Source organism: Pterocles gutturalis, unplaced genomic scaffold, assembly GCF_000699245.1.
Source record: "Pterocles gutturalis isolate BGI_N339 unplaced genomic scaffold, ASM69924v1 scaffold16968, whole genome shotgun sequence".
Lineage (NCBI taxonomy): Eukaryota > Metazoa > Chordata > Aves > Pterocliformes > Pteroclidae > Pterocles > Pterocles gutturalis.
This window is the reverse complement of record NW_010125924.1, coordinates 15,996-35,804: the sequence shown is the minus strand read 5'-3', so window position 1 is coordinate 35,804 and position 19,809 is coordinate 15,996. Positions and strand designations below refer to the sequence as shown.

General features: G+C 37.5%; 1 protein-coding gene across 1 annotated transcript; it reads left to right on the top strand.

Moving 5' to 3' along the window:
* Window positions 1-1,307: 1,307 nt before the first annotated feature.
* On the top strand, window positions 1,308-9,744 carry ANKRD32 (ankyrin repeat domain 32; the record flags this gene model as incomplete). The annotated part of the gene is made up of 6 exons (XM_010078784.1): window positions 1,308-1,436; window positions 3,328-3,497; window positions 3,984-4,117; window positions 6,102-6,194; window positions 6,598-6,780; window positions 9,260-9,744. Coding segments are annotated over 6 exons (1,194 nt in total), but the record flags the coding sequence as incomplete, so codon positions are not given.
* Between the last annotated feature and the right edge of the window lie 10,065 nt (window positions 9,745-19,809).

Here is a 19,809-nt window from a genome sequence, read left to right as displayed (position 1 = left end):
CCTTCCCCTCATTCTTACCCGTAAGCATTTGAACTTATCATCACAATCCTCCCTAACATATAGAGCCACGCCACCTCCTCTCCTTCCTTGCCTATCCCTTCTGAAGAGCTTATAGCCATCCATTGCAGCAGTCCAGCTATGAGACTCATCCCACCATGTTTCTGTGATGGCCACTAGGTCACAGCTGTTCTGTTGCACAATGGCCTCCAGCTCCTCTTGCTTGTTGCTCACACTGCGGGCATTAGTGTAGATGCACTTGAGCTGAACTATCGGATCCACTGCAACCCTCAACGTGCCACCCCTGGGCTTGTATGTGATGGGCCTGGTGAGTCTCCCTTCCCCCTTCCTGCTGGCAAGAGGGGAGGGGATCCTCTGCTTCTTGTAGAGCCTCTGTCTCCTGCCTTTGCCTCAGGGATGGTAGGGTTTGGCTCCGCCAATCTATCTCCTGCTCACACTCCCTAATATTCCTCAAGCCCAAAAAACTTGCAGAGTTCTCCTAAATTCTGTTGCTTTTAGAGAATATCTGTTCTGTTAAAACTTGTTTTTCTATTTTGAGTCTACAGATCCCTTAGTATCTGTAACTACAGACCTTTCCTTCCACGTGTTTCAGTTGCTTTTTTGACAAAATTGTTTTGCTAGAATCCAAATACAAATATCACCTTAAGAAAAATCAGTCATTCTGTCTCCTTTTCCAAAAACGAGAAGTAGGTCAGACTTACTCCTAGTATATATTGAGGTAGAAATAGATACAGATATATATTCTTCTGCCACTGTCAGGTTGTTTTTTAAAACAGCACAGTGTTTGGTACATCTGAATGGGGTTGAAATTTGCTCAAGGTCACTTTTAACGTTCAGTTTTTAGGTCACCTTTCATTACTTGCAGATTTCTTCGTTAACGTGTTATACATTCTATCTGAACTGTTTGTATTGTGTCACTTTCAGATTTTAAAGGTAATCACTTGCATGACTTCCCAAATAAATAATTTCTTTCTCAAAATCCGTAAGATTGTATTTAGAGTGCTTTTTAAAAAAGGTTCACATAAAAAGTGGTGCTTTGCCTTTTAAAATCTGCTGACCATTCTCTTAAAAGCTGGTCTTATTATCAGATGATGGATAAAGTATTTTTTAATATGACTATTTTTAGTAATTCTCATGGAGAATAATTTATGAATCTGCAACAGCAGAAAAGAAAAATTCTGTAAGAGCTATCTTCTAGTTGAGTCTATATGTACAGGTTTGTATATTCTCATTTTAAGTCTCTTTTTTTTCTGCTTTGCTTTTATCCAGATTTTTTTTCAGTGCATCAGTTAAAAATGTTCATTTGTTCCATACAATCCCTCTGGCTTCAAATGTTTGTTGCAGAAGCAGTTTTTAAAAACATGTGTTTACAGAGGAATATAAGTATTTCTACAGAACCTCTTTCTCTCCAGAAAATAGTAAGTACTTCTCCTTAATATCTTACCACACTTAAGTATTTTGCAAGTAATTGGATTCATGAAAGTGTTGGAAAATATATTTTGTGATCTGAGGTCATGCTCATTGCGTGCAGTGTCTTCCACCTGTAGATAGACTCTACTGCATTTAAATGTCTTTTTGACAAAGATCTGGGTTCAAAACAATGGTAAGATTTTTTTTTGCTGGAGAATTTCTAATACCTGATGAATCTGTTTACATGAGTTAACTTGAAAAGTCACAATGAAACCTTTTTAAAATAAACTCTGATGTAAATACTTTATTGGAGTATTAATTTTATAATTAAGGAAAATGCAAAATATAGTGTGATTTTCCTGGGGTATCTTTTTGTTTAGGTTTTTTGAAAAGGTGCATGTGTTATTCTCCAGGGTCCAAGCATTTGTTACATACAAGATTTTATTATTTTGAACCACAGTGTATTCCTGTGAATTTTTCCTCTTAAAACCTTTTTCCTACTTGCAAACCTTTTCCTGCCTTCAAATCACAAATTGTGATAGTTGAAGAGGAAATACATGATGAAAGCTGTGAAAGAAATTCCCAAAATCATGACTACTGGCCCAATGCAGGCAAATCAAGGAGAATACACAGTAATGACATGCCCTAATTTAGAGCCTCATATCAGTAATCTCATTTCTAATGACTAACCAGAACATGGAATCCATAACTGTTGCTATGTAGCTTAAAATTCTACAGGTATAGTCAAAGAATAACAAATCTATACCATTATACATTTTCAATACAAAAGTTTTCTTGAATTTTACAGTAGTTTATTGTGAACAGAGATCATTGTTTATTAATACATTGTGTTTAAACAAAGCTCGACCAAAAGACTGTCAGAATTTTAAAAATAAGACAACTGTATATATAATATTTAACATATATTGCCAACACATATGCAGTGGCAATTGCTATTTTTAGTATTGCCGTGGCTACTGATCACTCTCTGCGACTACTTAAATGTAAATTTTTGTAGTGCTTGAAACAAATTCATGTGCTCTTTGTGCTTTTCTTAGCATTACTGTTCTTCCTTTCTCATTCCATATAGTAAATATTAACTATTGTCCAATTTTGCAAGCTCTAGGCTTTTCTATGGGTTCAAATAGTGCCCTCCTACTCTCTGGTGGTAAATGTACAGTGAGGGTGCAAGTAGAGTGTCCCTCACCCATTGCAAGTTACCTACAGAATCTACAGTGATCCACTAGATACTCAAAGCCTTCTTTAATGTCTTTCTTCAGATACAAATGTTTGTGTAATCCTTGAATGAGTCCCCTCACTGGACTTTTTCCCGTGCTTTTGCCGAACTGCAGAAACTTATATGACTTTTTAAAGTGAGCGGTATAGGGGGCTTGGAAGCTCTGTATTCCTGGAAAGAAACCAAAATATCTGCAGCATCCAGAGCTATCCTAACAATGAGAGGGCACCTAAAAGATAACTAGCCTATTGCCTTCACAATGCTCGAGGGCTTAATCCAACCCCTCATTTTAGAATTGAGTATTTCTTTACCAGATTGCTCCCTGGGTACCTGAGTATTAATTAGCTTCACTTCAAGTCTTATGTCCAGCTAAAGTCATAAAAATTGTCTCAGCTAACAAAAAACCAGTAGAGGTCTGGAATTTTCCACTTTCTGGCTCATACACAACTCACTCACTTCTGAGGCCAGCATAAAGACTGAATTACAAGGATATAAAAAAGATTGCAGAAGACAGCTTTAAACAATCTGTATATGCAGTCATTCAGGGATCAGATACAGGAAGCTGTGGGTGATGTTTGCTTTATATGAAATGCAACAAAAGAAAATTACTGCATTTTAATTTACTGTATACAAAGTCACTGAAAATGTTACTTTTGCAACAGGTCTGTTCCTACTCACGTGCTTTGCGAGAGGTAGGGATGCATGTGACTAGAAAGATACATAAAGCAAAGAAAAAGAAAATAGGGCAATGGCCATGTCCTGAGACTCAAAGGGCATTACAGATGCTAAATGGTTATAAGCAGAACCAAGTCAAAGTGCTGCCTGATCTACCGTAAGTAATACCTATAACATCACCAGTATTATTCTGCTTTGGGGGACAGCTTCTGACCTGACACATTTCTTGAACTTTATATGACCTGTTTTGTTATCTACAAATTACTGCAACTGACAGAAAGCTCCATTGTAAACCTGTAACACCTCTGGGCTGGGGTTCCCCCTTTCTCCCCATCCTCCATCTCAGTGTATATGCAAACTGATGTAGTTGTATTTTCCCAATATTCAATTTAAAGTGTACATAGAGAAGTTGGAGTGTTCTTTGAATTACCTTTAAAGAAAGTTTAATTGTGGGCAATTTAATTTTATTACTGTTTTAAATACATTTACAATTAAATGACATAGAAATTATGTAATTAAGACATTTCAGAAATTGATAGATCTAAGTATGCTGTATACACACATTTAAAAGCATTAAGTACATATACATTATCTTAAAATGTAAATAGTGATTTTGGATGTGTCCCCTTTGCTCTCTTTTCAGTGACTTCATCGTTAATAAGGTCTGTCCTTTGACAAAGAAGCTTAGAGTGAAAGCAGAAATTGAGGCTTCATACACCAAAGAGAATAGCTACCTTTTGGCTGAAGAGGTACAGATTTACAGGAGAAATATGAAAGGTATTCTATATGTCTAATTTATGTTAAGAACTTTATATGGTCAGAATGGACAGTTTCAGGTTTAAAAATCTTGTCCTGATGAATGCTGAGCTAAAGTGATGGCTTATGCCCAAGAATTATTCTGTTATGGTTTGTTTGTTTTTTCCAGCGTCTTTTTAAAAGGAGGAATTGTATATATGGTGGAATAAAGCTGTCTTCTTCATTCCCCTCCCCCTCCCAGATATTAAATGCAGTGTACAGCTTGTGTGAGCTCATTCCAGTTTTGCCTGCTTTACTTTGCTAATCCACCTCAACCTGTGCTTGGTAGGATCAACGTCTTGTGATTTGAAAGTATAATTCAGTCTTCATCTTTCATCTTCAGCTTTCAGTCCTAGACATTTTGTGAACAAAGACTGAGGAGTATGCTGTGTTACATAGCTGTGTTAAACATATGGACTGTTTTCTTCCAGGCACTCAGCCCAGACTATGAAAGGCATTTGGCTTTTGTCTTAGCTATATTGGAACCCAAGTACCTAAGGAATAAAACAGTACTGTAATCATTCATTTGGTTCCTACTTATTACATTAATTTAATAAATCATACTTTACATGAGGCTTTACCTGAACAGAATTACTTGCTGGAAATACTTGTTGTCATCTTCATCGTCGGAAATGTAGCTATATCACTTACAACACAGCTGTATTAATCATGACACCCAAGAGAAGGCTTAGAAAAAAACTGGAAGAAGCAAGCTGAGATTGTTTAAAAAAATTAAAAACAGAATTGTATCACAAACAGTGAAGGACAAAAAAAAGCTCACCCTCTTTTGGGATTTAAGAGAGCTTCAGTAACAGAGCCAGACCATGCATTTTTAAAATTGGTTCCCTTTCTCTTTATTGCTTTTGCAAGTAAAATTGATGTGAGTTATTACATGCTGACTTCTACAAAGAAAAGTGAGCTGAAGGACCAGGGGAAAAAAAAAATAAAATCTGCTTTTTTTCTGTTCTTCCCCTGCCGAAATTGTGAGTAGTATCTTCTGCTGAAAGAAGGAGTATGGAGCTGACAGATTTACATAGTGAAGGTATTAATATAACAAAATATACCATGTAAATCTTATCGCAAAGGCTGAGAGATTTAGCCTGAGATATTTTTCATTTCTAAGATGTTTGTTGCATCATCTTTCACCTGGCATCAAGATTTTCCTCTGGCTCTTGTTCAAACCTAATCATTTAGTCAAAGCAAAACAGCGTTTAGAATGGGTCTGAAGTTTTTATCATGCAGAGACTAATGGTGTCTTTAAGCAGCAGCTCTCAGTTGCTTGCTGTTCAATTTTTCACACTTCAGCTGTACGTGGTACTAAGGCTTGGGATATTTTTCCAGAGGATTTTCTTTTTATTATTATTATTATTATTGGGACCCCTTCATTTAATTTCTCTCTCTTTCCCCCCTCCCTTGCTACAGTAGCCAAGTCAGACAGCCTATTGAGAAACAGCAAACCATCTGTTAATGGATTTGAAGTTCTGAATTATGCTTGAGTGTGTAGAGGCACTCGTGCTTAGCCAGAAACATTCATTTGAATTAAGCTATAAATGCTGTGTAAAAAGAACCATACATTTCAATGTAGGTTCATGAATAAATTTAAGGAAGGGCAACTGCAGTCTAAAGTTTTACTGCTTCAAAACCCAGTATTTTTGGTGTTCTGTGATCACTTGGTGCTTTTATACTGTGATTGAAGCTTTAAACCTTGAACTGGGGGGAGATAATTCCTGTGTTAAACCATTCGCAATACAATTTCATTGCTGGATCTCTGATGGAACAGAAGCTCTGTGGGTTTTTCTTTTTTTTGGAATTTTCTTAGAAGATGGTTAAACAGGATAAAGGAAAATCTTACTCATTATTGAATTTTCTGGCACATAGCCAGGTCTCCTAGTTCCAGGCACTTTCATTATTTTCTTTAGTTGCTATCTTGCCTAGTCTGGTGTAATCTATTAATTTTTTATGGTAGGAGAGACAGCCTTGCATAAAGCTTGCGTAAGTAACAAAGTGGAGAGATTGATTCAGCTTCTCTCTTCCCCTGGAACAGACATTAATGTTAAAGGTAAGTTAATCATTTTCTCTAAGGACTAACAAATTAAGCCAGATAAAGAACTGTATTAATATCTGTTTGGCAATAAAGTTTATATTTAAAACTATTTAAAACTATTAAAACTGTCTTTGTTATTTTAAACAACACAAAATGAGGACTTTATAGCAAACATTGAGGAAAGGTTAGTTTATAACTAAATTTATGTTTTAACATCTCATTTTCTGTTGATTTCTGAAAATGCTATTTAATTTTTTCAGATGTTTTTCTATAGAATTTCTTCTTTTGAAATCACAAGCTGCCCCTGTAGCCATGATGAATACTAAAAAGTAAACTGTTTTGCTGTCTAATGAATTACATTATTAACATTTTAGTACTACTTCTGCTGTTTTAAAACCTCCCTTGATTTATAATTCAGACTATGCTGGCTGGACGCCTTTGCATGAAGCCTGTAACCATGGCAGCACAGTGTGTGTCCGTGAAATTTTGCAACGTTGTCCAGAGGTAGACCTGCTCAGTCAAGTGGACGGGGTGACTCCTTTGCATGATGCACTGTCAAATGGACATGTAGAAATTGGCAAGCTGCTCCTTCAGCATGGGGGTGAGTGCATTTATGCTAAACTGGTTTAGGGAAATTAACCACTGTTCTGAGTCCATATGACATTCGTGGTGTTTTTCTTAATAGTTGCTTAAAATAGAATGTTATTATGAACTATTTATTTTAAAACATTTTTAAGCCAAGCTGTTTTAGTCACAATAAAAATAATACTGTTTTCACACCTGTCTTGATCGGCTGAATATTAAATTAACCAGGATTTTCACATTTTTTTCCAATATGGTAATGTTTTTATTCTGCATTTTATACCATGTGCATTGTAACTATATTCTCCAAACTCATTAATGAAGATAAAGGTTACCTGGTCACCAATCAAAGCTACGGATTTTCTTTTCTTTTGATCTATTTTTACCACAATGCAAAAATAGATCAGTAAATCTCTATATAATGATGTATTTCAATATAAATTTGTTAAGCATTTATGAAAATTAATGTGATGGTCTTTGAAGAGCACAATGAGCTTGGTAATTCGTTTAAGAAAGGAATCTATATTGTAATTGCGATAACTGCTGTTTAGGGATAATAGTGGGAGGGATGCCTTGGTTTCAAAAAAAAGATACATTACCCCTTAGGCAGACACATGATAAATGTTTTGAACAATATTTTTTTGTTCAGTGACAAGGAGCTTGTATCTTGTCTTGAAATAAACTATATTAATATAATTAACTTAGCATGTTTTTTAAAAAACAACTTTAAAGAATGGTCTTGGATATCAACTCTTTCTTCTTGTAATTAATTTGTTACAATTAGTATTTGCGATATCCTTACCATTGACCTACTGTGTCAGATTAATCTCCCTCCATTATGTGCTGAGTCCAGATTTTTTCAATAAAATTCATTCTGCATATAGCCATGAAGCAGAAGAATGCACTGTGTTTAGATGGCCTATTACTTAATTAAGGTAGAGAGACAAAATTTTATTTAATTCTTGGCGGAAGACCCTCTGTATTTACAGTCTTCTCCTGCCCCCTAAAGGCTATTTCTGAGCCTGTTGTGCAAGTGCTGGCTCGTAATCAATACATTCCTCTGCAGTTCCACCTCTGTGTTTGCTGAGCTTCAGTTCTTTGGTTCCCAGGTGTTTTATATATCTACTGAACCACACATCTGACATGCCAAGCCAATACCTGGGCTCAGTTCAATCAGTCTAAGTGATGCAATAGCCAATATTATAGTAAGCCCAGCTCCTCAATTGGAAATGGCATCACACTGACAGATGTGCATTTTTCCTGGGCTGTTGTGAAGAATAGGTAGTGGATGAAGCTGTTGTCCTAGGGGAAAAGCTCTACTTGCACTTGCATTCATCAAGATATTCTGGCAACTATAAGGCTGTGTGTACCCTTATCTTTGCCTTTGTCACGCTCTGGGTTTTGGCCTGTTAGATAGCTTAACTATGGTAGGAAACGTGTTGCCCATTTACTCAGCTCAGTAATTTAGAACACATCTCTGCAAAAACTTTTTCTGCTTTCTGACTCTAAAAATCTTCAGCTTGCAAAAGTGAGTTGTATTATTACATAATCAGTGATGGAGTAAAGCAGTACAGCTTTAATCACAGTAAAGTTAAACCCTCTAGTATGGATATGTAGTGTACTGAATTATCTTTTGTAGTTAAAATCTATTTCTGAAAATGTATTCCAGTTAAAATGGCATCGTTACTTTAGCATAGTAACCCAAATTTACGTAAGAAGATTCCTGATGTGTTCATCTTTGAAGAAACCACCGGTAGTGTGTTAACTGCCTTCGTTTTTTTCTTACTGATGTGGCCTTTCTTAAACTTAGCAAGACATCTGTAAACTGTTTAAATATTAACAGCTACATGGTACTAATAAACAGGAAATACCAAACGAATGTAGCGTAATCTGAGCAAGTAAAACATGTCCTATTTAAATCTATTTATTAGAGTACTTACTTTTTGCGTTTCAGAAGTCTGTTAAGACCAAATTTTGAAACTCAGTTGTTGGGGGAGACTAGGATTCCTACCTCAATAGTTTACCTTGCTGCGTAGCCTAGGACAAGGTTGGCCACACTATTCAAAAAAGTAAAATAGACCATCAAAGTAACATGCCTTTAATTTGGAGCCAGAGTTGGCAAATGACCTGGTGTCTAAAATACTTAATAGAATTTTACAACAGTAATAATAGAACGTTTTCACATGATCATTACTTGAAATTTTAGAATAAGCAACATTTTAATTTCTTTTCCATTTCCATGTAATAATCCTCGGCTTTGAATGTAGCAATACTGAGAAGAAAATTAAGACAATATTGTAAAGAAACTGTTACAAAGGGTCTCTCTACATGTTCTAGATTGTATTGCAAATGTGTAACTTGTCAGTTACATCAACATACCTTCGTAAAAAAATGGAATTTAAACAGACTCCTAGCTTCTGGCAAAAACCAAACTAAACTCTTGTTTGGCTGCCAAATCAAATGTGCTGTTATTATTAATGTTTATATTCTCCCTGCAGGACCAGTCCTTCTACAGCAGAGGGACTCCAATGGAAAACTGCCACTGGATTATGTTGAGTCTGTAGCAGTAAAGCAAGAACTTTTGAACGTTATTCATCCAGAAGACAGCATTGAAAACTTCTACGAATGCACAGAACAAGACTTTTGTAGCCAGCAGGGAGAACTGTGGTTGATTTTATTTAATAAGATGCTGCTGAATTTTTGTTCTGTTTATAATCTTTCTTCACCCTTTATTCTCACTCTCAGAAAGGTAGCTTGTTCAAATGTACTTCCAATAATGGCTCATGATAACTGGAAGATGAAAAATACATTTTCTGCAGATTGGTTAGTAGATAAATATTTTAGAGAGCTAGAAACTTTTCAAAAGCTACCACAGTTTCTTCAAGAAATATCTGCAAACTTGGTTTTTTTCCCTGGAGAACAGATTAAGGCTTTATTAGCAACTCTGGAAACTATGGTAGAAGCATATCAGCTCTTTACGTAAATCTTTTTAACAGTTAGCTTCCAAATGAGCTGAATTGGTTCAGTCTTTACTGTTAACCCTTGCTGTTGGACTAACTTTTTTCCTGGCAACCAAAGAAGTAAAAATTTCCCAGCCTTACACGAGCCAAATAATACTTTCCTCTACCAGAACCTGGAAGTCAGATGCATTGATTCAGTGCGGTTTTTAGGCAAAATGTTTTCCAATACCAATGCCTTCTAGATGTCTGACATCTGGATGCCTGTGACCGCCCTCACAAAGGTGCTATATCATTTGCACTAAGTTAAACTTTTTGTTTTCTGTGCTGGAAATCTTAATTACCTGTCTCATATAATAGTTCCCTTTGGTTTCCAGAGGTAGTGATCCTAAAGTTAAATTCAGTTGAAACACTGCAATAAGCAGTTTTTCTTTGAGAGAGGCTTGTGCCTACATGTTTAAACATCCTTTAATGAAACTGTTATTATAGTATCTGTCATTAAACAAAAACATATGGAAAAGCAAATTCCTTCTATCCATTTTGTCTTATTTATCCTTGTCTTGTAAAAATTAAAATTACATTGTGTAAATTAATTACATCTTGTCAAATTCAAACCAGAGAGTAGTATATCTGTATTGACAGAATGAAGCGCAGTCGCATTTCCCATGTCTTTGTTAGTTTGATAGAAGTGGTCACACAAAGGCATATGGAAAATCTTCTCCCTCGTCAGCACTGCCATGCTTGTGGTCATGTTCTTTTGTGCAGTTGGCTGACCTGAGGAGGCTGTTGCAGATACCTGGGTGATTTGCAGAACTCCAGTGGATACCACTGACCAGAGCTTTAAAATAATCAAGTCTTGTTGCTGCTTCTTGGGCCGGTGATGCTGCAAAGGACCAAATCCACCCTGAGCATAATTTCTGGTGTCCTTGGCTCTGCTCTGACTCATGTTGGTTTGCAGTGGTTTGATAAATTAATTACACTGGTAGTGTATAAAAAGACCTGGTAACACTCCTGGGGTTCCCTCAACTAAAGGTGCCAGTGGAAGCAGTGGCACAAATCTAGTTATATTGGCGGGCGAATTTATAAAGGATTGGACAAGATGGTTAAGTGTGTACTGGGCATCAGATTCTGACACTGAGTATGGATCTCCCTAAAAACTACACCCCATTTAATATGAGAATTTTGTTCTCCATTCTGTGAATACATGCAAACTACACATAATAAATCCCATAAACTAAAATCCTCTAACCTAATATAGGATTGTGTGCTAGGTATTCTATCAGATGGTCCTTTCAATTAATTAAGAAAAAGAGAAAATCCTGTGCTGTTCCTTAAAGGTTTTGGTGCTTGTGAGGCAGCTGAACTACATAATTGTGCTGCATGGTGATGTGGAAGAGTTACATGTTTTGGAGAGATCTTATTGCACCTTTACACAGCAACAACTACTTGTCCTGCCTTGCATCTTTATAGAGATCCCAGACTAGGGTCTGGGAAGGGATACTCTGCTAAGGGAAGTTTGTCCTTTCCCCTTTCAGGGGAAGAGAAGGAAGTGCTGCTTTAGAATGAGGATATCTGATTTTTTTTTTTCCTAATAGATTCAGTAATAGATCAGGAATAATTTAAAATCTTAGCCTTCAAAAGGAAGGCACTAATTAGCAACATTTCCAGTTCTTCTGTAATAGCAATTTATAACATTAAAAAAAGAACCCTAAAAGAAAGGGTGTGGGTAATAGCTGCATTTGAAATTGATGTTGCTTGACTAGAGGGAATAAGTTACATTGATGCAGCTGGCTTGCAGCGCATTAAAATTTCCATTTAGCCTTTCTGCAGCTGAGATATATGATCTCATAGCAATTAATCCACTGAAGATGCTCAGACTGAGTTGGTCTTGAAACCAGACCTTAATTGCAAATCTTTCCTGTTTATTAATGACTGATTATTATTTTTATACATGCATGCAGAACAGCCTGCCCTAATAGAATAAAGGGTCAGTGCACATTGGATTTGTTTCTGTTTCTGCACTTTTGGTTTTTCTGTAGTAAGAAAGCAACACCGAAAAACCTTTTGTCGTACACGAGATGGACTAATAAAAGTCAGTATTCCCTCTTGCACAATGAAAGAAATGCTATGTACATACTTTCTAAAGAATGCAAAATATTCATTTAAGTTGGCAAAATTAACTTTTTTTTTAGTCATGAATTCTGATAGGTATTTGGGAATTTAAAATAATTGGGACTTGGAGAACCACAGAAGAATAATTCTGGTCCTAATATAATACATTAGTGGCTGAAATGAAAGCAGGAAAAGCAATTTTTTGGTCTGATAAAGAGAGTGATTCTGCTTATATATCCAAGATATTCCCACTATTATTTGCTATTATGTCATTTAGACAGCAAAGAAATCACATCAATCATTTCTAAGTCCTACTTACCTATTTAAACAAATTTCAAGTACATCTCTCCAAGATACTGTAAAGTAGATAGTGTATGCTAAATGAACATTATTAACATCGCAAAATGAAACATTGAAAAGTTAGCAAAAGTCTGAATTAATATTCCACATGTAGCCCCAACTTAAATATTGTCTGTATGCATCATCCATCTTTAATTATATGGTGACACAATTTTGTTCTCTCTAATGTTCTCTCGGTAAGTAAGGATCATGTATCAAAAATTTTCCTGCTATTTCTCAGTTATGCTCTTAACAGAATTCAGTTCTATACATGTTCAGTTTTATATATACTCAAGTTTGCAAACTCCACATCCTTAAAAAATCTCAAGTATATCTCAGTGGTATTTAGCATAAAATTATGTGCTTCATCTAATTTATTAGAGAGTACCTGTTACCTTTCAGAATAGCAAAACTTCCATGTTAAATCATGATTGCAATAAAGTGAGATCTATTAAGTGATTAAACTGTCTGCTTTTTAAAATCTGTCATGGTATGTAGGGTATTTCCCACTTCTGGCTCGGTTAAGAGAACAAACAAAATCAGACAACCAGCCCCCCCTCCCCTTTTTCTCTCTACGCCCACGTTTCACACGCTGGCATGCTTCAGAAACACAAAGGTATGTCTTCATCCTCAATCAATCCTGCTTCTTCCAGGTCTTTGAAAGAGTTCTTCATTATTCTCCACCTTCAGCACAACAGTGGTCAGCAGCTCAGCAGCTGGTAGCAGAAAAACAGAAAGTGGAGCACATGGGGATAAGCAGTTGGGAACTATACTGATGTGCAAAAATTCTGGTCAAGCTTCAGAAGTTGCCAAAAAAGTTGCATTAAGCCAAATTTCAGTGTTTTCTCTCACACGTTTTCTTTGTTTCATGCTACTGCCATTGCTAGATATGAAAGGCATCAGTCTATGTGCAAAAATCTCTGTGATATTTGTAAGATGTTTTACAGACTGTTTCTCAATTTCAAAATGATCGCGGTCATTGGCAAATAAAATCACTACTGCCAGTATACCAAGAGTCTGGGCTCAGGAGTTTTGTTGTTGATTTTTTTTTTTAATTTTTGTTTGGGAATAAAGGTTAGCTTATAGAATTTGAATACTCCTGTGGCTTCAATAACCTTTTAAAATTTGTTATGACAGAGTGGAGGTTCAAACCTCAGAGCCTGAGCTCCCTTTAAGCTGTCTAAATAGTCCTGAAGATCTTTCCTGCACCATTTACGATCCTGACTGATGCTGAATTGCTAGTATGTACTCATTTTTAATCTGCTAAATGCACATTAAATAATTACAATCATCAAACTGTAATATCTAAAGATCCTTACAAGTTCATAAATTTATCATATTTACCAGTATATGAAACAATGCTTCTTTGGAAAAACAGCTCTAAAAATTGTGCTTTGTAAAATATTTATCTCTGCTCTTATATTCAGATAGTGGAAATGCACCTAATTTATCAACCAAAATTTTAATGTCTGTGGAAAAAAAAAATAAAAAGGATTCTGCTTTGTCTAAGAAGTCAAGATATCAAGACACTCGTACAGCAGCATATTTTAGGCAGTTGTGTAAATGCAAAACGTGCAACATTTTCATGTCTTTTCTGTGTTAAACGTACCTTCCCCCTACACACACCCCCTGCCAACTACAGGTTTTCTGGTTTGGTATGGCTTTACAGTATTATTTTTTCAAATATAAAATGTCCATTATGATTCTAGGCACACAGACATCTGAATCCTTTAACTGGAGCACAGCAAAACTCTAAGCTCAGCTATTTTAGAACCAAGTAACCAACAGCAAGATGTGTGTATATTGCAGAAACGGTTATACAACTTTCAGAGATTTCCTTCTTTAAAATGTGTATTTTCAGTTCCATATTCTTCCTTTCTGCACTGACAAATTCAAAATATATCACAAGGGACATAGGGAGTGGACAACATCTGGACCAAGAGGAGGCTGGTCTAGATGGGAGTCATTGCATGCCCTGGAGAATGAAAATGAACGATGGACAGGAATGACTGGTCAAAACGGTGTTGAGAAACCAGGGACAACCTGCAGTGCTGACATAAAACCAGCAGCTGAAGCTTTGTGAACATACTGCCAAGGTCTACAAGAAGAGGAATAATCTGAAAATGAATAGTGGGTGGGGAAAGGAAGGAGAAGACCACCAAAAAAACCACAAAGAGCAATAAAGGGAAGAAGCAGGAGAGTGTGGCACGGCAAACAGTGATATTTCCCAGTAAGGTTTAATTTAATTAAGGAAATGAAGGAGAAGGGATATGGTGCAGCTGCCTTGAGATGCATCACCTAGAGACAGCAGACCAAGGTGGAAGAAAGGAAAAAGCGACCCTTTACACCTGGGACTGTGGGACCAACTCCATGGTGTATCATCAGCAATGTCTGAAGTGACAAAGAGATGGAAAACAGATGGAAACTGGAAAGGAAGGTGTGGATGTAACTGTGGTTGAGCTGTGGGTCTCTGTAAGGATGCCGGGGAAAGGATGCGTAAGGTGAAGGGAAAATATGCTGGTCCCAGCCCCGTAATCCCTCTGTAATTCTTCCTTGAGCTCTTTTACAAGATCACAGAATGGTTTGGGTTTGAAGAACCTTAAAGACCATCGAGTTCTAGCCCCCCTGCCCCAGGCAGGGACACCTCCCACTAGCCCAGGTTGCTCAAAGCCTCACCCAGCTTGGCCTTGAACCCCTCCAGGGATGGGGCATCCACAGCTTCTCTGGGCAACCTGGGCCACTGCCTCAGCACTTGCATAGGAAAGCATTTCTTACTCAGATCTCATCTCAATCTACTCTCCAGTGTTCCCAAAATTGTTCAATGCCACAGCGAACTGTGGTAACTGGAATTCCTCCTAAGTGAGAAGTTTATTTCTAGAAACACATTGCAGAAAGGCTTTTGTCCTTAAATAAATCCCAGCCTTTGAAAAGAAAATCTGCAAGAACTGAAGTTGTATAGTCCTCCAATTTACAAGTAATTATTTTATTTTAATAATCTGGGTCCTTCCTCATTTCTCCGCCCCCTTCCCCAAAAGATGTGTTTAGGGGGCCTCAGCCCAAGGAATAGAAATGTAGCTGGAGGAAGGAATTGCTTTAGTCTCTCGGTCCATTTCTTCTGGTCAAGCCATTATCTCATGCCTGTGAGCACCAGCTCCTTCCAATATGAGTATGACTGCTTGGTGAGCTTGTTACATGTCCCAGGGCTAGCAACCCTGCAGGGAGGGAAAACATTTTTCACTTTTGTTACCATATTTGTCCAGGAGGAAGAGAAAAATCTTCCTTTGTTATAATGCAAGAATAGACGTGCACCAAGCAGGCTGGTTTCTGAGATTTAAATTTTTGCAAGTGAGAGAAATGGTCAGCATGCTGCACCATGAATTAGCAAGACCAGACCTACGATGTGATAAAAACACCACTGGAAAAGAGATTTCCTAGCACCCAGTTCAGCAAAAAGCCAATCCCTTTTTAATTTACCTTTTGGTGAGATGGTGGTAGAGGCTCAGAGCAGCCCATAGGAGCTGTGGTACAGATTAAAATGGGTCGGTGCCAACTGAAGAGCTTCTGCGAGAAACTATTCCAGCTGTGTTAAATGACCAGCACTACAAAGTAGGTAATCCACTGCTGTGGTTTTACACCTTGTCTGAGAGCCAGACACCACACAGCCGCTCACTCACCCTCCCATCTTCTGGTGGTGGAGGAGAGAATTAAAGGAGTGAAGGGAAAAGAGACTTGTGTGTTAAGAACAATTTAATAACTAAAATACAATAATACTGGAAACAATGGTGATAATAATAGTAATATATACAAATATACAAATGAGTGACCCACAGGGACACTGCTCACCATCCAATGACCAAGGCTCAGCCCGTTCCCAACTAACGATCCTGGAGCAGGGAGAGTCCCGAAACTACAATCCTGGAATGGAGATAACAAGCTCGAGCATCCAAGAGCTGACCGGGGAGGGAGACAACCCTGGGAGAGGGATCACCTGGAAAGAGCCGACCTGGAAAGCAAGCTGACCTGGAGCAAGAGATCTGACCCGGAACAAAAAGGGCAAGCTTCTGGAGAGCCCTCGCCCACATACATATATGTATGTGTATATATATATATATATCTCCATATATATACATATACGGTGCATGATGTGCATGATATGGAATAGACCATTTGCCAATTTGGATCTCAGTCCTAAACCTGAGGTGGAATCCTGGGCTAGTCACTGGGGCCGTGCTCCCTCCCAGCTTCTCCTGCCCCTGCAGACACTGGCACAGCAGAGAAGGTGGAAAGTCCTTGACTGTGCTGGCAGCAGCTCTGCCCATCAGTGTGTGATCAGCTTCTCAGCACAAACCCAAAACATAGCCTCACACCAGCTGCTGGGTAGAAAGTTAACTCTGTCCCAGACGAAACCAGGACAAAACCACTTTCCTCCTTTTTTTTCAGTAATATCCAAGAATGGCGTGATACAACTAGATATGTATTTGGTATTTCCATTTTCTTTCCAAACTTCAGGTACTTGTGGCAATTGCAATGGCACACACTAAGGAAAGATGTGAAGATCCAGAGTTGCAGCTCTTGTTCTCTTCTGTGCAACTGCCCGGTGCTTAACCCTCCCTACAAATGGGACTATGGTTTTTCAGAGCTGTCCAGTGTTTGCTGGGTTTTCTTCATCAGTTGTGGATCTAAAAGGCTTTGTGTTTTTTGGGACATGCCTAAAAAAGAGCATGTGCAAATATGCAAAAAGTAAACTTTTAGGAACGTGTCTTCATGTCAGGGTAAAGCAGGTCAGGCAATATTGACTTATTAAATTATTCCAGAAAATATTAATCAGCACTCTTTAATCAGAATATATATCAACAATCAACATTTTAAGTTTTCCTTTAATGACTTGCTGTAATCTATGTAAAAGTTCAGTGAGAAAAGCAGTTTTGAGTTTAATTCTATTAAAATACAAAAATATTTATTACTGTTATGTCATAACTAAGGGTTTCAGGCTTCTGCGTTATGCAACCTGAAGCATAAAAAAGGTTTTGACATTTAAATTTTGTTCAGTACTAAGGCTGATGAGGAGAAAAACATGGTTATACTCTTTTTGGCCCCTTTGGTAAAATAACTCAATTTCAAACATCCGGACATTTAAGTTGGACACTCAGGATTCATTGATAGGGAATCTGTCCTGTTCAAAGTAGGCTAAATCTGACTTTGTCTGAGCATTACACTCTTACAGAGGAAAAACAAATTATCCAGAACTACAAAGTCTTGTGTAACAGACAGTTAAGATTTAGTTAGTATTCTGCATAATGATAGCTTAGGGATTTTTTTAAAAATTAAATCTAAAATCCTTAATTTATTAGAAGCATGCCTTCTCTTCATTGATTATTATGGCACAAAAGAAGCAGAAAACTTCCAATGCCTCCTGCAGCAGGAAGTATCCAACCTCCTGAGTCACCAATTGCATGAGTCTTTCAACCAGTTGCATTTCTGTAAGTGAGAGAGTGGAGGATAGTACGCTTTGTTAAAGTCTTCACATTCTTCTAGATTGATGTCTAAAGACTGCATTTTATCTGGGAGTAGTGGAATTTCCCCTTTGACAGCCTGAAGATACCTTTTTTTTTTTTTTTTTTTTTTTTTAATGCTATACCTTAATTATCCAGGAAGCAAGGAAAATCTGCTGTTCCACTCTAGAAAGCAGCTATAATTGCAACGGTGTTGTTTGATGTAAAAAGTTTTGGTTTTTTTGTCACCTTCGCAAGATTTCAGGAAAAATTCTGAAGGAGGAGGTATTTATTGAAAATTTGCAGTAGGAGTTTTGGCAGGGGGTGGGTGGGAAGGTGAGCTGTCTTTAATAGCAGCAGGTGCACAGCAGTCTGGAAGTTGTCTCGGGAGGAAAAAAATTGCCCTCAAAAGAGAAGCAGGCTCAGAAATGGAAAGAAGTTTGTGCCTGGCTGTTGGCAAGACTCCCACAGCTGAGCAAGGAAAGGAGGCATGTGTGGCAGGTATGCAATCTAGTGCTGATAAAAATAATTTTTAATTTCTCTCCTTCAATTTGTGCTCTTGGTCTATCCTAGAATGGAACACTTCAGCATCGTGTAGTACATTTCCTGGCAGGTCCAGCAGCTCTTCCTCTGGTTGGTAGAGCCTATGTATGCAGACTGCTTAATTACTTTCTCATTACTGCACAGTTGTTTTAACTGCAATAGAAAAAAACCCTTGGGTTTTATTTCACTTGGATTTAAAATGCTGTTACAGTACAGGAGTTCTTCCAAGTTGAAGCTCATTGCTGTTATGAGAAACATTTAGTTGTTCCTTACTACAAAGAGAAAAAACTGCAGAGACAGGGTAAGCAAGTTCTGTGCTGTGAGTTGTCAACAGAAAATTAATGAGAACCTCTCAGACAATTAGCCTCAATGGATCCTGAGTGCTCTGACACCTACTTTAAGTGTGGACCCCAATTAAGTTATTCACTGGGCCCACATAAAGTTAAATTTTATTTTCTGAGAGCAGAAAGAGGTTCATGACCATGGGATGCATTATTCTTTTGTTATTATTTATGACAGGAAAAGTTGCTTATGAATAAAACCCGGCAAACCTAACAGGTTAGAAATTGACCTCAGAACCACTCTGGAAATGGAAGAGACATCGGAATATTCACCACATAAGGCAGGACTGATTCCCTACAGGGGCCTCCCACACAAAGCAGAATAGACAAACTGCAAACAGTGAAAATGGGTTCACCAACAAATTATATTTAAATGTAGTTTTTAAAATGTCCTGTTGTGGCAGGAGAATGGTCTTTAATCAACACACATTGTCAGCCTTGCCTCTGCACATTAACTTTTCGGTGAGATCAGTTTTTAGTGATTGAGGCATTAGAAGTAGTTCACCAATTTTCAACAGACAGATGTTTTTCTCCTTTTGTCTTCTCCCTTCCCTTCTTCCCCCCACCCCCTGTATATTTTGGGGCTTAAAATACTGAAATCCTGGACACAGAAATATGATGTTGTAATTTGCTTGTCCTTCACAACACTGATGGGAGAATTATAGTGTAGGACTTCAAAGAAAGGATTCCCAATGCCTAGTAGAGAGATGCTTAAAACTGTGTTTAATGCAGCAAAAGTGTATAACCAACTCAGATATTACCACCAAAGCAGACATTTGGAATTGAGTACAGAAAAAAAACCACAACAGCAGAGCGCACGCAGACCGATGGACAACATGAAAAAGGTACAAGGCTTGCGGTGTCTCAAAGAATTCTGCAAAATTGGCAACAAACATTTGCACATTGTCAAATCAAAAGTTTGGCTTTTTTTTTTTAAACAAAATAGGTTCATGGGAGATTTTGACTTCATCCATAGTATGTTGCTCTTTAGGCAGCATACAGTGAAAAGGTGGTTACACAAGCTTTGCAAATAAATTATTTTAAAGTCATGATGTAATAAGAGCATATTTAGGTCCAAGACTTCCTCCAGCACAGTCATTTGATTGTCATTCTTTCAAACATACAAACAGAAAGATCAAAATAACTGTCATGTCGGAAACCAGCTATCAATGCATCCATGAAATAAATCAAGAATGATCCTTCATGAACAACGCAGCTAACATATAATTCTTTAGACAAATATATATATACATCTGCTTGCAAA